Here is a 25178-nt window from a genome sequence, read left to right on the forward strand (position 1 = left end):
ACTAATTTTCCATATCAGCCATATAATTCAAAGGTAACTATAAGCCTTACATACCCAATAACAAAGAATTAAGAAACTAGGGTGTGATTATTACACTTGGAATCTTTTATGTTCCTTTGTGGATAAGAAGAAAGGAGTAATTTGCCATGAAGCAGGCAATACTGGTTATAGAATGCAGTGAATATGACAAGAAAACTAATTCTTGTGTTTTAATATATCTCTGTCTCTTTTCATCAAGAGTTTCTTGCTTAAGAATTAATAGTCAAACATTAATATATTATATATTACAGCTTTGCCATTTACATGTAAGTAATCAAACATTTATTATAAAATGCTTTACACTTTCCCCTGCAGGTAGTTTACACACGAATAGCAAATTAGGCAGGAAATAGACTTTCCATTTCATGTTGCTTTGGAATAGTATCTCTAGATTTAAATACCAGCCAGGCACAGAGAAAGTTTGGACTGTAAGGACTGAGTGCACAGTCTTAAAGGAACCACTTAATTGTGTGCATTTCACTGATCCTTTGTCTGAAGTGGAGGTACTTCTTCATTGCCTTCAAAATTTTCTTGTGCTCGTTGGCCAGATTTCTGAGGGTTGTTCAAGTGATGTGCTGCTGGCCCTGTATATGGCTGTCCATGCACGTGATTATTCTAAGAAGGTAAAAGAGACTTGCTTATCAAACTTTTCAATGTAACAATTAAAATATAAAACTCAGTCTAGAGTCCATCTAAGATTCGGTATTTTCTTTTATTCTTACTTTTTAAAGAATTTTCAAACTAATCATGTTTTGTATGTAAAACAAGTACCATTTGAATAAAATATTTTGAGAATATTACACACATAGATCTGTAAGCTCCTGGAGTAATATTCAATTTTACTTTCACAGAGAAAGTGTTTAAGAGTCTTTTGTCAACAACTGTCTTCAGTAAAATATTGAAACCAAACTGTGCTACTAATAAGCAGTTTTCCAAATGTGTTTCCTGATATGTTACATCAGCATTACATGGAAACTGGTTAGATGAAAAATCTTGAGCCCCTTACAGATCTACTGAGGTGGAAATTCTAGGGATTGAACACAGGAACCTCTGTCTTATTAAGTGCATTTAGCTGATCATCATGTATATTTAAGTTAAGACTAGTAGGGCGGCACCTGTGGCTCAGTCGATAAGGCGCCGGCCCCATATACCAAGGGTGACGGGTTCAAACCCAGCCCTGGCCAAACTGCAACCAAAAAATAGCTAGGTGTTGTGGCGGGCACCTGTAGTCCCAGCTACTCGGGAGGCTGAGGCAAGAGAATCGCTTAAGCCCTGGAGTTGGAGGTTGCTGTGAGCTGTGTGAGGCCACGGCACTCTACCGAGGGCCATAAAGTGAGACTCTGTCTCTACAAAAAAAAAAAAAGAATAGTCACATTTGTGGGTTATCCTCAGGATAACTGTCTCAGAAGCTTTATGTAAAAATACTTGGTTTTGAATAAAATGTTCCCACATACCTTACTGGAAAAACATAACTTAGGAAAAATATAGATGAAAAAACTATCTATTGAAAGCAAAGTGTAAATTTTATTAAAACATGTTTTCTGCCACTGAATCTTCGGGCTGAGTATCCAAGACATAATATTTCATAGCTATTAATTTTATGTTAATGAGAAGTATCACATAATTTTATTAATTGTAGCAACTAGAACAAACGTGCTTAGATGCCAAGGAAAAAACAACTGGGGTAAGATAAAATAAGCTATAACATGATCCCACTTCATCCTCTTCTAATTATCTTTTCCAAGGCTATTAAGAAAATTTCTTTATTACTGATAATATACAGAATATTAAAAAAAAATTGAACACTTTTTAAATAAGTCATAAAAATTAGTTTGGGGAATAAAAATGCAAACAACTGCTTTTTACCTGTTGATACTGAGATCCAGCTGCAGGATATAATGGGGCGTCTTCTGGTGGTGATGACTCATGTTCATCTGGGGCATCTTGATCATCTGGTTCCTAATTTTAAGTATTTAAAGAAATTACAGATTTGATTATAAAGGTAACTTCAAATTTTCTATTAATCTTCTTCACTTTACATAAATTATTTTAAGATGCATAAAGCTGGTCTCCTTAATATCTTTTCATTTACTGTGAATAATTTATACATTTATAAGAAATGTAAGAAAAAATAGTATGAGTTCTAGATAATGACTTTTAGACAATTTTATCAAAGTTTTCCCAAAAGAAGCCCCTTATTAACTTAAGGACAAATAAACAATACTAATTATTAAAGCAAACAAAATGGCAACACAAATTTTTTTATACACTTTATTATATGGCCTGTAAAATAAAGAATGTCTTTTCTTTCATTTCTATCTGCTGCCCATCGGCAACATTTTTTACCTCCTCTGGACAGAGTTCACAAGCTTTTGCAAGTGTCATCCTTGCACTATGTGATCTCTCTAAGAAATAGCCATTTGATGTTTCATTGCTTTGTATTGGAGGAGACCAATTGTTGTAAGTATACTGAGGATTGCCAGTATATGGTCTTCTTTCAAGTTCATCTCCAAGCCATTCCACTGCCCAAGTCCACTTTCTTTTAAGCTCACCATTACCCTTCAAAAGAACATAAAACTGCATTTGTAAAAATAATTTGGAGTAATTTTCAATGTTAACGTTAAATTCTGACTCTAAATTTTCATGATTATTTTCTTTTTAAAGAGTCCTTAATTCTGGGTGGCGCCTGTGGCTTAGTTGGTAAGGTGCCAGGCCCATATACAGAGGGTGGTGGGTTCAAATCCGGCCTCGGCTGAACTGCAACCAAAAAATAGCCGGGCATTGTGGTGGGCGCCTGTAGTCCCAGTTACTTGGGAGGCTGAGGCAAGAGAATCGCGAAAGCCCAGGAGTTGGAGGTTGCTGTGAGCTGTGTGAGGCCACAGTACTCTACCGAAGGCCATGAAGTGAGACTCTGTCTCTACAAAAAAAAAAAAAAAAAAAAAAGAGTCCTTAATTCTGACTCACGTTTCTATAAAATTATAAGAAAAAATTCTCACCTGTAAGATCTGGTAAGCAACAGGACAACTACTAAATAGGGCTACCATACATTTTATGCACTGATATGCTCTTTTTTGATAGTGATTCTTAGAGCGCTGGATTGTATCAAATAGTCCATCCCGGTCTTCTGGGATTCCTTTAAGTGCATTATGAATTCTAAAAAAGAATCAGATATAATAATTTGTAATATGCAGTATTAGCTAGCATTTGAGCACCATTCAGTGCAGGTTTGCCAATTATAACTCTAGAGTTAGTTTCCTAAGTAGGTAGCATTGTTAATCTCTTATTCTTAACAGATAGTAAGAGATGTATAGAAAGGATCCAGTTTCCTTGGAATTAATACATCTGGCTAGTTGTGGAGCTGCCTAAAGGTCTGATTCTAGTTTGACCTGTTGCCAAATTACTAATTCAAAATGATTTTGCTAAATGTATTTAATGTTGAAATACTGTACTAAAAATAAATTAAGGTTAAAAAAAATACTGCATTATTTCTTATTAAAATTAACCAGTTTTTTCTTTAAGATGACTTTAAGTGAAAGTAAGTTACTCCAAGTTAGCTCATTTTTCTTTTTTTTTTTGTTGCAGTTTGGCCGGGGCTGGGTTTGAACCCGCCACCCTCGGCATATGGGGCCGGCGCCCTACTCACTGAGCCACAGGAGCGCCCCTAGCTCATTTTTCAAAGACTGCATTTCAGAATTTTAAGCAAGAATCCAGGCACTATGAATTAGTGATATAATCTGGCAGTACAAAATTTACCTTGAATTCTTATAGTAACAACACATAACATGATAGATAAAGTAATTTTCACTAGGAATAAGATGCAGCTAATTTGCTAGTGGTCAATTATTTCATTTCAGCACTAACTAAATCACATTATAACGTTTTAAACAAACTATCGTTCCCTGTTATCCTGTGGCATCATAGCTCACAGCAATCTCAGACTCCTAGCCTGAAGCAATTCTCTTGCCTCAGCCTCTCGAGTAACTGGGGCTAGTGATGCCGCCAGGACACCCCGCTTTTTTTAGGGGCAGATCTTGCTCTAGCTCAGGCTGGTGTCAAACTTGCGAATTCAGGCAATCAACTCCCCTTGGCCTCTCAGAGTGCTAGAATCACAGGTGTGAGCCACTGTGCCTGAATTTTAAAATTGTATTATTATTTTTTGAGACAAATCTATGTTGCCTTCGGTAGAGTGCCATAGCATCACAGGTCACAGCAACCTCCAACTCCTGCGATTCAGTGAGTCTCTTGCCTCAGCCTCCTGAGTAGCTGGGTCTACAGGATCTGCCACAATGCCTGGCTAGTTTTTTGGTTGCAGATGTCATTGTTGTTTAGTAGGCCTGGCCTGAGCTCAAATCCGCCAGCTTCGGTGTATGTGGCCAACACCCTACTCACTGACCTACGGGCACCGAGCCAGAATATTTTTAATTTTAAAAGTCTAACCATTTCAGATAAAAAAAAACACACATAGTTATTTTTTGAATATCTGTAGCATACACTGTATTTTATTATAACTTAAGTTATTATGAAGTAATACTTAGTATTTCTGCCATGTCACTGTTACTGTCAATGTATTGCAATGCAGTTTCATTCTCTGCTGCCTAAAACTGTGCCTGGCACAATGCAGATGTTGATAAATATCTGTTGAATACTGTTTATTAAATAAACTAACTGTTTGTTATACAGAGCATATGAAATCAGTGTTCATAAGACAACATCATACTAATTTTGTACAGAAAAGTCAACTATTTTCTGCATTAATCTAGCATCGTTACCTGTACAACTACCACTCCATTGCATGAAATGAGAAAGCTAAGATAATGAATTTATTTTTTATTTTTATTTATTTATTTATTTTTGTAGTATCGCCCTCAGTAGAGTGCCATGCTCACAGCAACCTCCAATTCCTGGGTTTAGGTGATTCTCTTGCCTCAGCCTCCTGAGTAGCTGGGACTACAGGCACACACCAAAACACCCGGCTATTTTTTTGTTGCAGTTTGGCCAGAGCAGGGTTTGAACCCGCCAACCTCAGTATATGGGGCCAGCGCCCTACCCACTGAGCCACAGGCACCGCCCTATGAATTTATTTTCCAAGTAAACAAAAAGCCACATAGTAAATAATATATGCCTACAAATTCTTTAGAAAATGAAAATAAGGTCTCATTAAAACAAACTTTAAAAAAAATCACATTTTAACAATACCAACAAAAATGGGTACTAAAAAGGTTAGAATTTTTTTGTTTCATGGTTAATTGGTTTTTGGTTTATTTAATTTTTATGATATTAACTGATCTGCTTGAAATCTACAATGGTGAACTGAATAATAATTAGAATATATAAATTCATGAAATCTAGTAATTCTATTTCCTGAAATTCAAGACTGTAGTAATTTGTTGTTATGCCCTGGGTAGAGAGCCATGGCATCATAGCTCACAGCAATCTCAAACTCTTGGGCTTAAGCAATTCTCTTGCCTCAGCCTCCCAAGTAACTGGGACTACAGGCACCTGCAACAATGCTCGGCTGTTTTATTTGTTGCAGTTGTAGTTGTTTAGTAGGCCCCGGGCTGGGTTTGAACCCACCAGCCATGGTGAACATGGCCAGCGCCCCACTCACTGAGCTACGAGTGCTACCTTGTGTTCTATAGTTTTATAAAAACTTAATTTTGTTTCCAAGTTCTCTTTTGCTTATTATGCCTAATGTGTGACAATACACATATTTATTTGTTGCATAACAAAATTATAATTCCTGTGGGAAGAAAAGTTAGGGTCAGCTGACAGAGCCAAACAACTAATTTTATAATAAAAACCATATTCTTTGACTCACTTTTACTGTAAAGAACACAAATAGGAATCCCAGGGGATATTAAAGACCGATTACTAATATAAACTCAGATCTAAAAAGTTATTATCATTCTTGCTCAGGCTAGAGTAGAGTGGTGTTATCATACCTCATAGCATTCTCAAAGTATGGGAACTCATACTTCTATGTCAGCCTCCTGAGTAGCTGAAACTATAAGTATCACATGCCTGGCTGATTTTAAGTATTTTTTGCTACAGATGAGGTCTTGCTCTTCTCAGGATGGTCTTGAGCTCCTGACCCTAAATGATCTTCCCACATTAGCCTCTCACAGTGCTAGGATTATAGGGGCCTGGCTTGATTTTTTATATACTAATAAAACTATCTACAGTCTAAGGATTATTTTAAAATAATTAAAACATTAACTAGTATAACTAATTCTAAAGCAACTATGGGCCACGTGCAGTAAGTCACACCTGTAATCCTAGCTAGCACTTTTGGAGGCTGGCCTGCTTGAGGTCAGGAGTTTAAGACCAGCCTAAGCAACACAGTAAATCCCTGCCTCTCCAAAAAATAGAAAAATTAGCAGGGCATGGTGGTAAGCACCTGTAGTCTCTCTAGGCTTGGGATCACTTAAGCCAAGGAGTAGGACGCTGCAGTGTGCCAAAATATCACTGCAATATACCCAAGGCAGTAAAGTGAGACTTTGTCTCAAAGACAGACAAATAGAGAAAAAAAAACAAAGAAAGTATAAAATGTTATTATTCTTTTATGAGACAGTGTTTTGCTCTGCTGTCCATGCTAGGCTTGTTCTCCTGGCTTCAAGTGACATTACCAGTTGGGTCCACTAAACTGCTAGGATTAAATGTATAAACCACCATGCCTGGCCTTTAAATATTATTAACAGAACATAAATACTTATCAAAAGCCGACATTAATTTCCTTAAAAAAATGAAAAAAGTATAAGTGCAAGACTAGGAGTTTAAGACAAAAGGATATATAATAAAATTTTATTATAATAAAGTAAAATCATAATGAAATGTAATTTTATTTCTATATTACTTTCTAAAGATAAAACATTAAATAGAGCTTGAAAAATATATTTGGTTACTAAGAATTCTAGCTATTTCTGAACACTAGGAAACTACATTTCCTGTTAGCAAAATGGTATTCACCTGTGTGTCTGCCAGGAATCTTCAATCAGTAAAATTTGCAAAAGTAGATCTAAATATGGCCGAAGTTCATAGGTGTATGAATATGCAACCTAAGAAAAGGCAAAACATAGTGAATTACCTGTATAAAAGAATAAAGAATAAAATTATAACATATGTATTTTTATATTCTATTAACCTGCCAGAGAAGTTCACCGAGGACTGTAGACGAGAACTGTGGATTCTCCCAGCAGCAAAAACGAAGTAATTTGATTGTCTCTTCTGAGTTACTGCAGTCTTCAATAATTTTCTTCACATAACTTGTTCTCACAAATAAAATATCTGCCACATTCTGCTGAATTGGCATTATAGGCTGTGATAAATTAGGGTCACCAAAAGGATTGGGCAGAGGAGGATTACCTAGAACAGATTTGTCATCAATGAAAAGCCAATAGACTTTCCTATAAATTCATAATAAATTTCTCATTAAAAAAAAACAAAAACACCTGCTTTTAAATTAAATTTCGTAAGCACAATAAAAAATTTGGCTGGGTGTGTTGGCTCACACATGTAATCCTAGCACTCTAAGAGGCCAAGGCAGGTGAACTGCTCGAGCTCAGGAGTTTGAGACCAGCCTGAGCCACAGCGAGGCCCTGTCTCTAAAAAAATAGGTAGGAATTGTGGTGGGTGCCTGTAATACCAGTTACTTGGGAAGCTGAGGCAAGAGGGTCACTTTAGCCCAAGAGTTTGAGGCTGCTGTGAACTATGATACCACAGCATTCTATCAAGGGAGACATAGTAACACTGTCTCAAAAAGAAAAAAAAAAAAATCACTGAAGTGGCCAGATACACCATGATACAATGCAAAAGTAGGAATGCTGACACTAAAACCAAGCATTCTGCATTCTTTTTTTGTGTTTTTGGAGACAGAATCTCACTTGGTTGCTCTGGGGTTGAGTGCCATGGTGTTACAGCTCACAGCAACCAGGGACTGCCTCAACCTCTCAAGTAACTGAGACTACAGGCACCCACATAACACCCAGCTAGTTTTTAGAGACAGTCTCACTCTTGATGAGGCTGGTCTCAAATTCCTGAACTTAAGCAATCTGCCTGCCTTCGCCTCCCAGAGGCCTAGGATTATAGGCGTGAGCCATCACACTGGGCCTAAAACTAATCATCTCTTAAATAAAGTATTCACCACAGTACTCCAGATTAAAAAAAGGAAAGTCCCTGTGGCTCAAGGAGTAGGGCGCTGGCCCCATATGGTGGAGGTAGCAGGTTCAAACCCAGCCCCACCCAAAAACTGCAAAAAAAAAAAAAAAAAAAAAAGGATTAATTTTATGGGCAGCACCTGTGGCTCAAAGGAGTAGGATGCTGGCCCCATATGCTGGAGGTGGTGGGTTCAAACCCAGCCCAGGCCAAAAACCGCAAAAAAAAAAAATAAAAGGAAAGTCCCTTGCATGTGAAAAAGCTAACAGTTTAAAACATAACATCCAAGAAATATGAGCCTTCCGAATCTAAATTCTTTTTCATAAATCATAATTCTTTTTCAGAATTACTCAAGAAACAAGTTAACAACATTATCTTTATCATTTTCAAACTACTAATGCAACCTTTTATTTTACCATTGATGGAAGACTGCATTCTTGATGAGACATTACAGCAACGGATCAGCTGAGACACTACTGAATACAACTTGCCTAATTCAGCATACTGATATTTAATTGGAGGACCTGGACCTTCATCTAAAGATACAAGCATAAAGGTAGCAGGTACATTCAATTTCAGAAGCTGTGTCCTTTCTGCCATACCTATAAAAGAGAAGAGAATAATGTGTAGTTAAAAAAAATAATAATAATAATGGTGGCGCCTGTGGCTCAGTGAGTAGGGCACCGGCCCCATATGCCGAGGGTGGCGGGTTCAAACCCAGCCCCAGCCAAACTGCAACAAAAAAATAGCCAGGCGTTGTGGCGGGCGCCTGTAGTCCCAGCTGCTTGGGAGGCTGAGGCAAGAGAATCGCATAAGCCCAAGAGTTAGAGGTTGCTGTGAGCCGTGTGACGCCAGGGCACTCTACCGGAGGGCAGTATAGTGAGACTCTGTCTCTACGAAAAAAAAAAAAAATAATAATAATACTAAGATGACAAGTACTGCAGTAATAAACTTATCACAGCTACCTATACTTTTTTTTTTTTTTTGTGGTTTTTGGCTGGGGCTGGGTTTGAACCCACCACCTCCAGCATATGGGACCGGCGCCCTACTCCTTGAGCCACAGGCGCCACCCAGCTGCCTATACTTTTTATGATTAAAAGTTTATCTTTGCCTTTTAGAAGGCAGGAGGCAGACAGAAATGGAAAATGCATTTTTTGTGTGTGTGTGTGGTTTTTGGCCAAGGCTGGGTTTGAACCCATCACCTCCAGCATATGGGACCGGCGCCCTATCCCTTTGAGCCACAGGCGCCGCCCAAAAAAGATGAAGCATTATGAATGTGAAATAATGATGATAATGCTGGCATTTGAATTCCCCTGGGCTCTAAGAGAAATGTATATATATTTCCTAGGGCCTAGCCTAAACAGCAACTCTTATTATAATAAAGTAAGAAACCAATAGCTGGGCGTTGTGTTGGGTGCCTGTAGTCCCAGCTACTTGGGAGGCTGAGCCAAGAGAATCGCTTCAGCCCAGGAGTTGGAGGTTGCTGTGAGCTGTGTGATGCCATGGCACTCTACCGAGGGCGATAAAGTGAGACTCTGTCTCTACAAAAAAAAAAAAAAAAAAAAAAAGAAACCAAGGAGTAGGGCGCCGGTCCCATATGCGGAGGTGGCAAGTTCAAACCCAGCCCTGGCCAAAAACCAAAAAAAAAAGCTTTTAAAAACGTTTTTCCCCCAAGGTTCTTGATTACATTTCTTATATGGTTTTCTTATGTCTAAATCCGGAATCATGGACAATTACCAAATTCTGGACAAGTTTATCTTACTCCTTATTGAATTTCATTATTTGAGTGTCCAATATGCTTTTATTTATTTATTTTTTTATTTGAGGCAGAGTCTCCTTCTGTGCCCTGAGTAAAATGCCATGGAGTCATGGCTCATAGCAACCTCAAACTCTTAGGCTCAAGCTGTCTGCTTGCTTCAGCCTCCCAAGTAGCTAGGACTATTTGGGGCCACCACAATGCCTGTCTACTTTTAGAGACAGTATCTTGCTCTTGTTCAGACTGATCTAGAATTCCTGAATTCAAGTAATCCATCCACTTCAGCTTCCCAGAATGCTTGGATTATCTTCCCAGAATGCTCAGATTATAGTTCTGAGTCCAAAATGCTTTTAAAGTATAATCTGCCCAGACAGAACTCTTTCTTCTATCAGTAAATTATACCACTATGCTCTTAGTTCATATGTTTGGTTTCAAACTTTGGAAATATGTTTCAATATTTCTTTCTTGCTGATTCTAACTCTAGTAAAACACTCCTGAATCTGTCCATGCATATCTCCCACAATGCCAGTTAGTTTCCTGATATAAGGTAGAAATCATCTTTTTAAAATTACGAACCTTTTTATTTTTTGCATAAGAATCTTAGTCAATCTCTCTAGAGTGCAATGATTATTATGTCATAGCTCAGAGTAATTTCACACTCCTGGATTCAATCTTTTAATCCAGGAGGATTGCTGAGGCAATCCTCAGCCTCCTAAGTAGATGGACCTACAGGTACCCATCAAAATCCCTACCCGTTTTTAGAAATGAGGTCTTGCTGTTGCTCAGGCTGGTCTTGAGCTTCCTTTGCTCAGAAATCTACCTGCCTCAGCCTCCCAGAGTGGTAGGGGGAAGCATGGGCCTGCCTATAAAATGTGTTTAAAACAGTTCCTCCTCTTTCTTCATTGTAAGCAGTTCTATGCTATGTAGCCAATTTGATGTTTCTTTCTTTCTTTTTTTTTTGAGACACAGCCTGAAGCTGTTGTCCTGGGTAGAGTGCTGATGCATCACAGCTTACAGCAACCTCCAACTCCTGGACTCAAGCTATTCTCCTGCCTCCGCCTCCCAAGTAGCTGGGAGTACAGGCGCCTGCCCACGACGCCCGGCTATTTATTGTTTGCAGCCGTCATTGTCGTTTGGCTGGCCAGGGCTAGATTTGAACCCGCCAGCTCAGGTGTATGTGGCTGGCGTCTTAACTGCTTAAGCCACAGGTGCTGAGTCCAATTTGATGTTTCTAACTTAAGCCTTTTTAAACCCTCTTAAAGGTTCATCAATGTCTTGCTGATAAAGCCCATACTATCTCACAAAGACATAATAGCATGATTAAAAGAATTCTGCTAATCACTGCTGTTATTCTGTATCTTTCATCAATTTTAAGTCACACTGAGTATTTAAGATGTTGTCCTGTGAACCAAGTTATATCATGTTAAGTTCACATCTACCACTTCCACTGTTTAGAAAACTTTACCAACAAATTAATTGTGCCCATTTCCCTGGCAATTAGTTTAACTCTCTAAGTCTAGGTCAGATAATTTCTCCCTATGATATGTTTCAAAATTCTTAGCAGTCTGTATTTTCCTTATGTACAATAATGCTTTGTAACCCAGGAGGCTTGTCCATTCATTATTATGTTACTAGGATTATAATAAAGACAGGTTTATAATACTTTATTTGAAATTCAAAATCTAAAAAAACAAAACAAAAAACCCCAAAACAAAACCTAAAGTTTATCTCGTTCCAAAGTAAATATGCATTATTTACCATAGAAACATTAATGTTACTTATTCAATGTGTTGCAAATGCACTGCTTCACTTTCCTAAAATACAAAAAATTCTAAAACTTAAACCTACTTGGCCTCAAGATTTAAGATTTTAAAGGCCAGACTTAAAGGCTCAACATGTATAACCCAAACCTTTGGAAGACTGAGGTAGGAGGATCATTTAAGGCCAGAGATTGAAGACCAGCCTAGGAAACACAATAAGCCCCTGTCTGTTAAACCAAACCAAACCAAACCAAAAATTAAAAAGCTATACTTACTCTTTTTTTTTTTATTGTTGGGAATTCATTGAGGGTATCATAAGCCAGGTTACACTGATTGCATTTGTTAGGTTAAGTCCCTCTTACAATCATGTCTTACGCCCAGGAGGTGTGGCACACACCAAGGTCCCACCCCCTTCCCTCCCTCCCTCTCTCTGAAAAAAGCTATACTTACTCTTTCAAGAGGAATTTATTACAATGAATTACGAACCAATGGCATAGGTGCTAATGGCATATTTATAAAGAGGCACTATCTTAAATATATAAAACAGGATTTTTGTGAGTCCTTAAATTTGGTATTTTTACATTTAAAGTGAAGATTCCATTTATGCTTAATTGAATGATATCCTATTCCTTCTCAATTACAAAATATCCCAGATTCTCAGTTATAATAATAAAAGGGAAAGAAAAATAAACTGTTGCGATAATGGCAGAATCTTCTTTTAAAAGAAGTCAGATTAATAGTTAAGTTCATACAGATAACATTTTCATAACAGAAATGTATGGATATAGAAGCTAATTTTAGATATAAGATATTTTTTAAAAGTTATTCAAATTGCTATTTGCTAAATCAGACCTTCAAAAAAACTTCTGATTTTCTCACATAGTAATTTGAAAAATGTTGATGTACTAACTCTTTTTTGTTTTTTAACTCTGACTCTGTGACTCTGGGTAGAGTGCTCACAGCAACCTCAAACTCTTGGACTAAAGCGATCGTCTTCCCTACAAGTACCTGCTACCACTTCTGGCTAGTTTTTCTATTTCTGATAGAGATTGTGTCTTGTTCTTACTCAGGCTGGTCTCCAACTCCTGAGCTCAATGAAATCTACCCATCTTGGCCTTCCAAAGTAAATTATAGGCATTGACAAAAAATTTTTCGAGACAGACTTTTACTTTTCCACCCTCAGCAGAGTGCAGTGGCATTGTAGCTCACAGCAAAATCAAACTTTAGGGTTCAAGTGATCCTCTTGAGTTTTTCATTTTTAGTAGAGAGGTCTCACTCTTGCTCAGGTTGATCTTGAATTCCTGAGCTCAAGCGATCCCCCTGCCTCGCATTCCCATAGTGCTAGGATTATAGGTGTCCCTGGCCTCAGATATTCAAATTTGATAATGACCTATACACCAAGTTTATTCTCCTCTACATGATAAACAACAACCCACAACAACAGTGAAAATGCCAGAATAATTTTTTTATGTATATTCCTGTTTATCCATTCATTCAATAGTGACTGATTATCATTTTACAAAAATTCTGTAAGCTATTTGTAGAACATGACAAAAAATTAAAATTCATTAAAATACAAGGTTTATATGCATAATGTAATTTTTCAGTAAGCATCTGGAACCACTGAAGAGAAGAAATGACTAGTGATGTGAGAAAAAGTAACGTTCAAGAAGGAATGTTGACTTTAATTGAAATTTGAAGTCACTGAAAATGACTTTAATTGATAATAATATCAGCAGAAGAGTTTAAGTCAGTTACTTATATTACAACCAATTTCAATTTAGTTTATTTACACAAAAAAGTATTTACATTCATATGTGGGGAACCTGTGGTCTTAGAGCCATATGTGGCCTTTTGACTGAATCATAATTTTATAGCATTTTAATAAATGCTTTTATCACTTAATATGTAAGAATAAAGCCATCATTAGAGTAGTCTAGAACTTCTCAGCTGTGGTGGCTCACACCTATAATCCTAGGACTCTGGGAGGCCGAGGTAGGTGGACTGCTTCACCTTACAGGTTTGAGACAGGTCTGAACAAGAGTGACACTGTCTCTTAAAACAGCTAGGCTTGGTGGCAGATACCTGCCATGCTACAAGGATGACAAAAGTGAGACTCTGCCATCCCCCCCCAAAAATTCTTACCTAAATTTGCATACATTACAAACAAATTGAAATATTGCTGTAAATGACGCCCATGCTCTGAAACTTCTCTTCTTAGGAGATTTAGTACAGCTCTTAGTAAATGATCACTCAAGCTCAAGTTATCACAGACCTGTGAAGAATAAAATTGAAGTTATTTTATCATCATCAAGATGCAAAAACAACTATTCTCATTAAAAAGAGTTATGATTTCACATACATGGCAAAAATTTGAGAAAGGAAAATATTAATATAGTTGTTCTTTGAGAGAAGGAATGAAGAGATTAAAGGAGACTTCTCTGTAGATTCTTTCTACTGTTGTAGTTGTAAGAAAAACACCTTTCAGTTTTTCATTAAGAATTTTCAATGTAGCCATTATGAAAGTAAATCTTTTTTTTTTTTGTAGAGACAGAGTCTCACTTTGGCCCTCGGTAGAGTGCCGTGGCCTCACACAGCTCACAGCAACCTCCAACTCCTGGGCTGAAGCGATTCTCTTGCCTCAGCCTCCCGAGTAGCTGGGACTACCGGTGCCTGCCACAAGGCCCGGCTATTATGAAAGTAAATCTTAAATACAGATGGTGAACATTGACTAAATAACTATAAGTGATTGTGGAAACAGAAAAAATTTCCTTTATTTCTCAACGTGCCCCCAAATCACTATTCAATACCATGGAATAATTTTAAGAACACATAGGAACCATATAGCTGTTTATGTGCATTTGCTTATGATAAATATGCCAACAGGGGAACATAAATTTGCTAATTTTTAACATACAGAAAACAATTTACTTCTATATATTTCATTACTAGAAAAAAATTAGTTACCTGATTAGAAGGTCCTGGAGATGCAAAAGGAGAAGGACAAGACCCATCTTGCAAAGAAAAATGTGCAATGAATACAATAAGTTTTGCAAAAGCACCCCTGACTTCTGCACTAGGGCACTCCAGAAGGTATTCAGAGAAGCGGTTTGATACATTAAAAAGAACATTATGAGCAAACCAGAACCTTACATTCTTGCTGTGACGGAGGAGAATGCACAGTGCATCATACCTAAAACAGAAACATCTATAAATACCATTTTATTTGGGACAGAGTCTCACTTTGTCACCCAGATTGTTTCAGTTGTCATTGTTGTTTAGCCAGCCTGGGCTGGGTTCGAACCCACCAGCTTGTGTGTAAGAGGCTCACTATTCCTAACTATGAGAATAAAGAGGCTTGGTGCTTATAGCTCAGTTGAAATTTTTAATAATATTCTCATAGTTAGGAAAAAATAAAGTGGCACAAAGACAAACCAAACCAACTATAAGTACTACATGACTAAACCCAAAGCCTGTACCAGTCACTGGCAGGACCACGAATTATTTTCTTGGTGTGAAATCCAGTGGTAAAGAGGAATCTAGCAGCAAGTTGAATACTAATCATACTGATTTCTTCTGCTTCAGGCAACAAGTGATCCTGTCCTTTAAATAAAAAACACATGTACAATCAAAACATTTTTATCTTCAAGTTACATTTTGAAAAACAATTTTAGCTATGAGTAATTCTCAGTAAATTCTCAAACCATGCTTCAAAGTTAATGCGTGAATCAAAAATTATTATAATTAATAAAAGCTCTTCTACACTTTATATATTAAATGCCACTATTCATAGGTAACAGACCTCTTAAATTTCTCATTTAAAAATAATTATAACAGGTATAATGCACAAATTCTGGGTGAAGGTACATCTATAATTTTGACTTGAAATGTACAAAACAAACTACATAACCAAAATATGTGTATCCCTTGTAAAATTCTGAAATTAAAATAAAAAAGATTAGGGCGGTGCCTGTGGCTCAAAGGAGTAAGGCTCTGGCCCCATATGCCGGAGGTGGTGGGTTCAAGCCCAGCCCTGGCCAAAAAATGCCAAACAAACAAACAAAAAATTAAACCCAAAATGCCAACATTCAAACTAAATGAGGCTGATGAAAGAGATTAAACACATCAAGTCTAGCCAGAAATCCAACAAGTGAAATAAAAATTATTCTTTACTAATAAGAAGCTAATTTCCAAAAACTTACCTGGAGCAGGGTTTAAGTAAATACTATTGCATGTAAGCAATTTTTTCACAAACTGGAAATATTCTACACTATACTGCATTTGATTATGCAAAAATTGCACATTTTGTTTCCGTACACTTCTCTCAATGGCTGGCGACATAATAATCTGATGTGGTCTTGTAATAGTTAGCTCTGATATATATCTTAACATTTCATGATCGTCATCTACTGTTTCCATTTGTTCATAAAAAAGTATATATGCATTCCACCACCTTTTTTGCCGCCTAAATGACATACGCTTCATCATGTGATCAAATACTTCTCCCATGTATTCTCCGCCAAAACACTGATTTTTCATTTCTTCATCATCATCCATTTTACATTCTGTAACATCTCCATCATCAAATTTATACCAGCAATCTTTCTCATCATCTTTACCATTCCTTTGAATAATATAAGAATAATAATGTCCACCACTTGCTTGACCACTGTGGACAAGCACACCTACAAGTCTGTATTTTGTGCTTCTGGCTGTTTCATTTTGAGATTGATCATTCTGTTGAAACATCTCTGGATTTAAATTAACTCCTTCCAGCTTTGCAACACCTGCTACTGTGTAGGGCTCCATATCCAGCTCTCGTGGAAATTCAAAATAATCATTGAATTTGATTGCACATTCTCTTTCCCAGTCATAGTCAAATCGTTTCAATTGGATAGCAAGAACAGGAGGCAATTTTTTAATTAGTAAACGCTTTACTGTATCAACCTACAAGAAACAGAATATAAATGTTCTCTTATAATCCAAATAAAACAGAAAGCAATAAATAATTAAATGATTAAATAGTAATTTAAATATCTATATGTTAAGTCCCTTACATAATATTGGTAGTATTTGGATATAATTTACATCTTCTATATACTTTGTTTTTTATTGTTATCATTATTTTTAAGATAGAGTCTCAGTCTGTTGTATGGGCTAGGGTTGGACTCAAGCGACCCTCCTGTGTAGCAGGGAATACAGATGCACAACACTACATACAGCTAATTGTTCTATTTTAAACAGAGTTTAGGGTGGTCTCAAACTCCTTTAGTTCAAGCAATCCTCCCTGCCTTGGCCTCCCAAAGTACTAGGACAGGCTCACGGCATTAGTAAGGTTGAGAACCACAGTGCTAGGGTTACAGGCATAAGCCACTGTGATTATAGGCCTATATTATTATTTATTTTTATATTTTTTGAGACAGAGCCTCAATCTGTCGCCCTGGGTAGAGTGCCGTGGCATCAGAGCTCACAGCAATCTCCAACTCCTAGGCTCAAGTGATTCTCCTGCCTTTGCCTCCAAGTAGCTCGGACAACAGGCACCCACATCAATGCCCGGCTATTTTTTGGTTACAGTCGTAGTTGTTTGGTGGGCTAGGCTGGATTTGAACACACCAGCTCAGGTGTATGTGGGTGGCACGTTAGCCGCTTGAGCCACAGGCACCAAGCCTACTATTATTTTTAAAGACAGAGTCTTACTCTGCCACTGAGACTGGAGAGCAGTGGTGATCACATCTCACTTTTAGCCTCAAATCCCTCAGCTCAAGAGATCCTTCTGCCTCAGCCTCCTGAGAAGGTGACACTACAGTTGCATATTACGAGGCCCAGGTAATTTTTAAATTTTGTTATACAACTAGAGTCTATGTTGCCCAGATTGGTCTCAAACTTCTGGTCACAAGTGATCCTCTCAAAATGCTGGAATTACAGGTGTGAAGCCACCATCTTCAGACTTCTGTATACTTTAAATCATCTCTAGGTTATTTACAACATGTAATACAATATAAGTGCAATGTAAATAATTATACCATATTATCTTTTAAATTTGCATTTTTTTGTTATGTTTTTCCTAAATGTCTTCAATTGAGAAACACATGTAACTAGTTTCTCATTTCTCCTAAAGTGGCAAAATTAGTGATACTGACACTGCTGGCACCTAATTCCTCACTGTCACTGTTATCTGACTGTGTTAGTCCTCTGTAGCTTGATTTTGTGCTAATCAACAGAATCTGCTGTGAGCAAATTGATAAATTATTGCTCACTTGATGAACAATAATAATAGCAGCTAATATTTATAGTATTTAGATGCCAGGTGATACATTAAGTACTGCATTCATATTAATGAACACATTTCCCCCTGCCTTATGAAAATAGTACTACTTAAGTCACCATATTAAAAGATAAGTATTAAGAGTGCTGGAAGACAGGGTAAGAAGAAATTATCCTAGTCTCAGACCTTTTGAGTAGTAGTCAATATGGCTTCAAAAACAACTATCACTGTTTAAAATGTCAACAATGCTAGCAACTTTTCTTGGAGCGCCAAGAAAAGTATATACCATTGAATATATACTATCTCCAAAAACATGTTATCATTGTATACAACAAACTAAGTGCCAGAGATAAAACTAGGTAGCTAGAAGATCTGGTCATTAAATTGCAAGTGGCTGTGAAAAGCTGAGGTAACCAAGTAAAATTAGTAGACTCCCTGGACTTGAAAAGAAACCTGAATATGATGGAAGAGTATTTTACTGCCAACTCTTCATGTTTGAGGAGTTTGATAGCATTTTCAGAGCATAGATGGAAACTGTAAGCTACCTCAACTTCCAAACTATTCACACAATAGTTTCCAGAGATTGATCAGTAGGTACACAGTGTGTACGGCTTTAGGGATGGAACCTTGAAGATTCTGACTTCACCATTATGCATTTCATCAAAGTAGCAAAATACATTAGCATAAAAAGTAAATGGGAAGAAAAAAAGGTTTTCTTAGTGTATTGACATTATTTCCTCAGTATTCTTTTGCTGACATATCTTTAAATCTGTCTTTAAACCACTACTTACCTCTGCTACCACTGTAACAAATATACAAAGCTCAGGTTAATTCTGAGAATGAACACAAACTCTGATTGGTATTTTCTAGTTCTGTTAAATGTAATCTGACTACTTTTAAAAACTAAATACATACCTTTTTATCACATTTTTCACAACGATATGCATTTGCTCCTTCTAGTAAATCTCCTTTAATGTATTGTTCCAAAGAATCAAGAAGATTTTGGTGATTTCTGATGTCCACATTCAAAGTAGTAAAAGATTCTTCACATTCATACCTAAAGAAATGATTAATCTATTATTTAGGTTTCTAAATGTCATCTTTATTTGTGAACTTGATGAAAAATACATTTGGTGTATTATATGATGTCAAATTTATTAGTCCTACACTATTATTAAGTATGTCACATTTCTTTTACTGGTTATTTATTTTGCACTATACATTGCATTAACATTTTTTACACACATTATAATTTATATTTAATTTAAAAATTTTGGTATAGAGCAATAGCTCCACCCCCAGTATAAAGATAAGAAATCTAATGGGTAAAAAATAATTCGGCATAATTTACTAAGCAGAGTGATGAAGAAAAGCCCACAGTATCTCTAGTCAATTTTTGCTAATGGTTTGATGCAAATCAACAACTTCAAGGATAGAAAGAACCTGATGGGAATTTAAAGGTCAAGTATTTAACTGGCATTTCCTTGGGGAATGTTTTAAGACCTTCAGCAGATGCCTGAAACCTGTGATGGTACTGAACTCTATACTGCTTGTTTTATTTGTATACATATTGAGGAAACATATCTATGATTAATGTTAATTTATAGATCAGACAAAGTAAGATACTAAGTAGCAATTTCTCTTTGGCCTACATTTGTTTTGCTTTGGCACATTAAATTATTACCATCTCTACTCTTGTACTTCGGGCCAGTAAGTGAAATAAGGGTTACTTATTTAATAATTATTAAATTATTACCATCTCTACTCTTGTACTTTGGGGCCAATAAGTGAAATAAGGGTTACTTGAACATAAGCAATGTGATATACGCCATATTGAATCTGATAACCAAGATGGCTACTAAGTAATGGGTTCTTAGTACATAGTATGGATGTACTGGAAAAGGAATGATTCTCTTCCTGAAGGAGATGAAGTAGGGCAGTCTGAAATTTCACCATTTCACTTAGAATGACACAATTTAAAAGTTAACATACTGGGCGGTGCCTGTGGTTCAAAGGACTAGGGCGCTGGCCCCATAACCCGGGTTCAAACCCAGCCCAGGCGCCAAAAACTGCAAAAAAAAAACCAAAAACCCAAAACAAAAACAAACCAAAAACCCCCCCCAAAACAAAACAACAACAAAAAACCTTTAACATATTGCTTATTTCTATAATTTTCCATTCTCTATTTCAAACCACAGTTGATAAAGATAAAGTGAAACCATGGATAAGGGGAAACTACTCTAGACCTGCTAGTTAACTTCTAATTACACTAAAGTATTTCAGTTATTAATTATAATGAACATCATTTTAAGCAGTAATTTTATGTCATAGGGTATAACAAAGCAAATAAAATACATTAGGAAGTATAAAACATTTAATGTTATTTGGAAGAAACAAAACAATAGCACAGCATGAATATAAATGTGTTTTTTCATATTCTTAGGCGTTTATAAATACTGTAATTGATATTCTGCTTTTATAGTTATAAAATGAAAATTTTATATACATTGTTTACAAAAAAAGACCAATACAAAGTATATATTAAAGACATACTAAGACCTCAGGTGCAGAAACCTCCAGTGATCATCCCATCGCATGAATACCAAATTCAACAACTATCCATGGAAGGGAGCACTTTCAGAAGAACCAAAAAGTAGGAAAAGTGCTCATGATTTTAACATTGTCTCTAGGAAAGAGCCACTAAAGAGGGCTCTTTTTCTAAAGAAAAGACAATACCATACTTGACATTGCCTACCTCACCCCTTTCAGATCCTCCCAGTAGCGCAGAATCTGTGTGCTTGCAGGAGGGAGAGTAGAATGAAGTGACTGTGGAACTCGGCATTGAAACTTGGGGCCACCCTGGCACAGGAGAGCACAGCACAGGGCAGGGTATTTAGATAGTATTTAGCAAACCCTGGGCAGAGGGAAACCCTCTGCCCCCAAACCCAGGTTCTGGCTAGCCCTATCACCAGCTAATAAGAAGAGGCCTGGAGGCTGGAACAAACTTGTAAGGCTATAAGGCCACAAAGGCTGCAGTCCTAAGGGCAATTTCTGCAGCTGGGCTGGCTTTGAGCCAGTGGCCTTGGGGTGCACATGACCAGGTGAGATATCAACAGTGGTGTCTAAACTAGTGCCTATGTCTCCCCTCCCCCAATGCCTGGCAGTGTGGTTCAGGGAAAGTCTTCCATGTAGCAAAAGGAAAGGGTAGAGTTCAGAGGACTTTATTTTGGAACATGGGTACCAGATAAGCCACAGTAAAGTAAGTAGACTTAAAAACCAAGCAGACTTCTGAAGCCCCTGAGTCTAGGCCTTAGACCGTGGGTAGCATTTCTAGAACAAACTCTGGACCAGGAGGAAATATGTTACCCTAAATGGAAGGACCCAGCTCTGGCAGGCTTGACCACTTGCTGACTAATGAGTCCTTAGGCTTTGAATAAACATCAGAGGTTCAGCAGTCACCATCACCAGGCTTTGGGTGAGACTGGGCTGGCTTGAGGTGTGATCTGTCATAGTCCTAGCTGTGGTGGTTGCAAACAAGAGCCCATGTCACTTCCCCTTCAACTGCAGCAGCCGAGCACAGACAGTAGGGATGAAAGTGAAAGACTTTGCCAGGGAATTCTCTTGAGTCTTACACAAGTCCACCAAGGTGGTACCACTGGAGTTTGCCAGGGTCACAGCATTACTGGGCTGTGGCACTCCCTAGTGCTGATACCACTTCAGTGATCAGAGACATAGATTACAGCATTCAGTTCTCTTTGAATACCTGGAAAGCCTCTCAAGGAATGACTCAAGCCCAGACTATGCACATTAAAAGAAATACCTAACACTTTAATGCCAAGACATCAATAAATACCCACAAGCATCAGAACATCCAGAAAAACATGCCCTCACCAAATGAACTGTATAAGGTACCAATGATAATCCTGCAGTAATGGAGATATTTGTGTGACCTTTCAGACAAAGAATTCAGAAGAGCTGTCATATGTTTAAAATAATTGGTTATAAAAATGATTTTAGCAAGTCTTATGGTGACCTCAAACCAAAATAGTCCCAAAAAAGTAGTATGAACTTCAAGACAACACAAAGAAAGAATCTAAATGATTATCAGAGAAATTAAATAGAGATTAAGATAAAAACCAAGAAAAAATTCTGGAGCAGAAACATTCAACTGAAAAACTGAGATAAACATCAGGGTCTCTCAACAGCAGAATTAACGAAGCAGAAAAATTAGTGAGCTTAAGGACAAGCTAACTGAAAATATACAGTCAGGAGAGAAAAAAGACTAAAAACAATAATGTATGTCTACAAAATCTAGAAAACAGCATCAAAAGGCAAATCTAAAAGCCTTAAAGAGGAGAAAGACAGAGGAGTTGGGGTAGAATGCTTATTCAAAGAAATAAAGGCAAAAAACTCTCTAAAGTTTTTGGAGGAAGTTATCAACATTCAAATATAACACCAAGCAGATTTAACCCAAATAAGACTACCTTGAAGCAGTTAATGAAGCTCCAAAGGTCACAGGTTTTTTAAAAAGGGTGGTAAGAGAAGCAAAAACAAGAAAAAAAAAAAAAAAAAGAGAAAAAATAACAGAAAGAAGAGTCAATTCTGGTAACAGACCTCTCAGTGGAAATCTTACAGCCATGACATCTTCAAAGTGCTAACGGAATATTCTTAACTTTAGAATATTACATCCTGCAAAAATATCCTTCAGGCTGGGGATGGTGGCTCATGCCTCTAATCCTAGCACTCTGGCTGGATGAGGTGGGTAGATTCCTTGAGCTCAGGAGTTCCAGACCAGCCTGACCAAGAGCAACAGCCCATCTCAAAAAATAGCTGGGCGTTGTGGTGGCATCTGTAGTCCCAGTTACTTGGGAGACCAAGAGTCTGATGTTGCTTTGAACTGTAACAACATGGCACTTTACCTAGGGTGATGAAATAAGATTCTGTCTCAAAAAAAATCTTCAAACATGAAAGAGAAATACTTTCCCAAACAAATGCTGAAGATTTTATTAAAATAAGATCTGTCAAACAAGAAATGCTTTAAAAAGCTCTTCAATCAGAAGGAAAAGGATGTTAATGAACAGTACTACATCATCTAAAGGAATAAAAATCATTAATAATAGTAATTACACAATACCCTATGGCTGTGATAATGGTGTATAAACCACTTATATCTTAACTAGAAAAGACTAAAATTCAAACTTATGAAAGTAAGCATTTCTGAGAATTTGCATTTTGAGAAGTACTATAAAAGATATAAATGAAAACCACAAAATTTAAAAGTGGGAGGTGTGGAGTTATAGGGTAGAATTTTAGTTAAGATTTCTCTTTGCCTGTTGGTTTATATATTAAGCAGAGCTGTCATATGTTTAAAATAATCGATTTTAAAATGCTTTTTGCAAAGGTCATGGTAACTTAAAATCAAAAAACTTAACAGAAACACAAAAAATAGAAAGTCAGAAATTAAAATATACTATCAGAGAAAATCACTTTCAACAGGGCATAGGAAAGAAGGAAGAGAGAATCTCAAAAAAACCCAAAAGTCAAATAATGTAGTAAATGCTACTTATCACTGAATTTACCAATTAAAAGGAACAACAGTGGGTGAATGGGCAGCACTTTGGGAGGCTGAGGTCGGTGGATCACCTGAGCTCGGGAGTTTGAGACCAGCCAGAGCAGGAATAGCCAGACTCTGTCTCTAGAAAGTTGCCAGGAGGGTTGGCATGCACTTGTTGTCCCAGCTACTTCAGAGGCTGAGATCCAAGAGTTTGAGGTTGCTGTGAGCTAGACTCCATGGAACTCTACTCTACCATGGGGCAAGAAAGTTGAGACTCTTGTCTCAAAACAACAAACAAAACCAACCCAACTATAAGTTGCCTACAGAAAATATATTTCATCTATAAAGACACATAGACTGAAAATAAAGGCTGTATGGTTTGGGCAGACAAAAAAAAAAAAGACAGTATCTCTGAGGTACATAGATGCAAACACCCTCAACAAGATAAGCAAAAAGAATTCATTATGTTAAAATAATTTTTCATCATGATCTGGTAGGATTCGCCCCATACACAAATCAATCAATATATTTCATATCAATAGAACAAAGGAAAAAAACCATGTGATCATTTCAACTGATGCTGAAAGAGCATTTGATAAAGTCTATATAGATATGTAACTGTTATGTATTAGAATAATTAAAAATTAAAAACATACAAAACCCTACAAAATTAGCACTTACCTGTGTGGGCAGCCTTGGCAAATCTTTTGATCAGCAAAGGAGCCTCCTAGAACTTTACTTAGCATAGCTGGATAGCCTAGAGCTTTTAAAGCTTCATCTAAACTATCCACCAAAGAATTAAAAAACTCTAAGGCATCATGTTGTTCACGGAGATTAACAGGTTCACCCCAAAGCCTAAAAAATAAATACAAGAAAATAAACGTAATTATTACATCCTCAGAGTATCTCCATTCTATTATTTTATAACAATAAAAATAATGCCAAGAATACAATCTGAAATTTTATTCCTTCACATGGAAGGGAGAAAGCCATGCACATTATATATGAGGCAGCAATAAAGTGAATGCTCACAGTAAAAATGATACTATGGTAACAAGGAGTTACTGGAATGACTAACATGAATAATGAGGTCTTGCTCTGCTGCTCAGGCTGGAGCACAGTGCCATGCTCATAGCTCACCATAGCCTTAAATTGTTGATATGTTTCTGACTCAGTCTCCTGGATAGCTGGACTATATGTGCACACCACCGTACCCCAGCTAACTTTTACTTATTATTTTTAATAGAGATGGGTTCTTCCCAGGCTGGTCTTAAACTCTTGGCCTCAACTGATCCTCCCAATTTCAGCACTTTTCTTTTTCCTTCCTTCTTTTTAATTGTAGTAAAATAATACATTAGACTTATTGTTAAACATTTTTTTGAAAAACATTAAATTTAATAAGAAAAAATACAAAATCTGGTAGTTCAAAGGCATGATTACAAATTGAAAGGTAGAGAAACACAGAAAGAGCAGAAGTCTTTTTAATTTTAGTGGATTTTGTGTCAATACAAGCCAGCAGGACAACATGACCAATAAAGGGGAGAAACACTAAAGCATTTGGCTTCATTAATACATAATAGAAATCAGTAGTATTTAAGTCACATCTAAAGAATTTATACAACTTTAAGACTACACTACTAAAGAACATGGAAT

The 25178-nt window shown here is 36.9% G+C and overlaps 1 protein-coding gene across 4 annotated transcripts in view; it reads right to left on the reverse strand.

The window, feature by feature from the left end:
• Positions 1-324: 324 nt before the first annotated feature.
• Positions 325-25178, reverse strand: part of LOC128579199 (probable ubiquitin carboxyl-terminal hydrolase FAF-X) — a 294928-nt gene continuing 270074 nt past the window's right edge. For 3 of the 4 annotated variants that reach the window (XM_053581416.1, XM_053581414.1, XM_053581417.1), the window contains 13 exons: positions 24207-24380; positions 18887-19028; positions 15909-16653; positions 15186-15309; positions 14674-14899; positions 13852-13981; positions 8607-8792; positions 7181-7401; positions 7006-7094; positions 3036-3192; positions 2386-2598; positions 1906-1998; positions 373-654 (listed from right to left, as the gene is read on the reverse strand). In XM_053581416.1, the coding sequence (XP_053437391.1) occupies positions 517-654; positions 1906-1998; positions 2386-2598; positions 3036-3192; positions 7006-7094; positions 7181-7401; positions 8607-8792; positions 13852-13981; positions 14674-14899; positions 15186-15309; positions 15909-16653; positions 18887-19028; positions 24207-24380 (2638 nt within the window). In that variant the 3' untranslated portion in view covers positions 373-516. Of the gene's footprint in view, positions 655-1905; positions 1999-2385; positions 2599-3035; positions 3193-7005; positions 7095-7180; positions 7402-8606; positions 8793-13851; positions 13982-14673; positions 14900-15185; positions 15310-15908; positions 16654-18886; positions 19029-24206; positions 24381-25178 lie in introns of all 4 variants that reach the window. The other variant, XM_053581415.1, reaches the window with a different exon arrangement.

The sequence above is a fragment of the Nycticebus coucang genome, chromosome Y, assembly GCF_027406575.1.
Source record: "Nycticebus coucang isolate mNycCou1 chromosome Y, mNycCou1.pri, whole genome shotgun sequence".
NCBI lineage: Eukaryota > Metazoa > Chordata > Mammalia > Primates > Lorisidae > Nycticebus > Nycticebus coucang.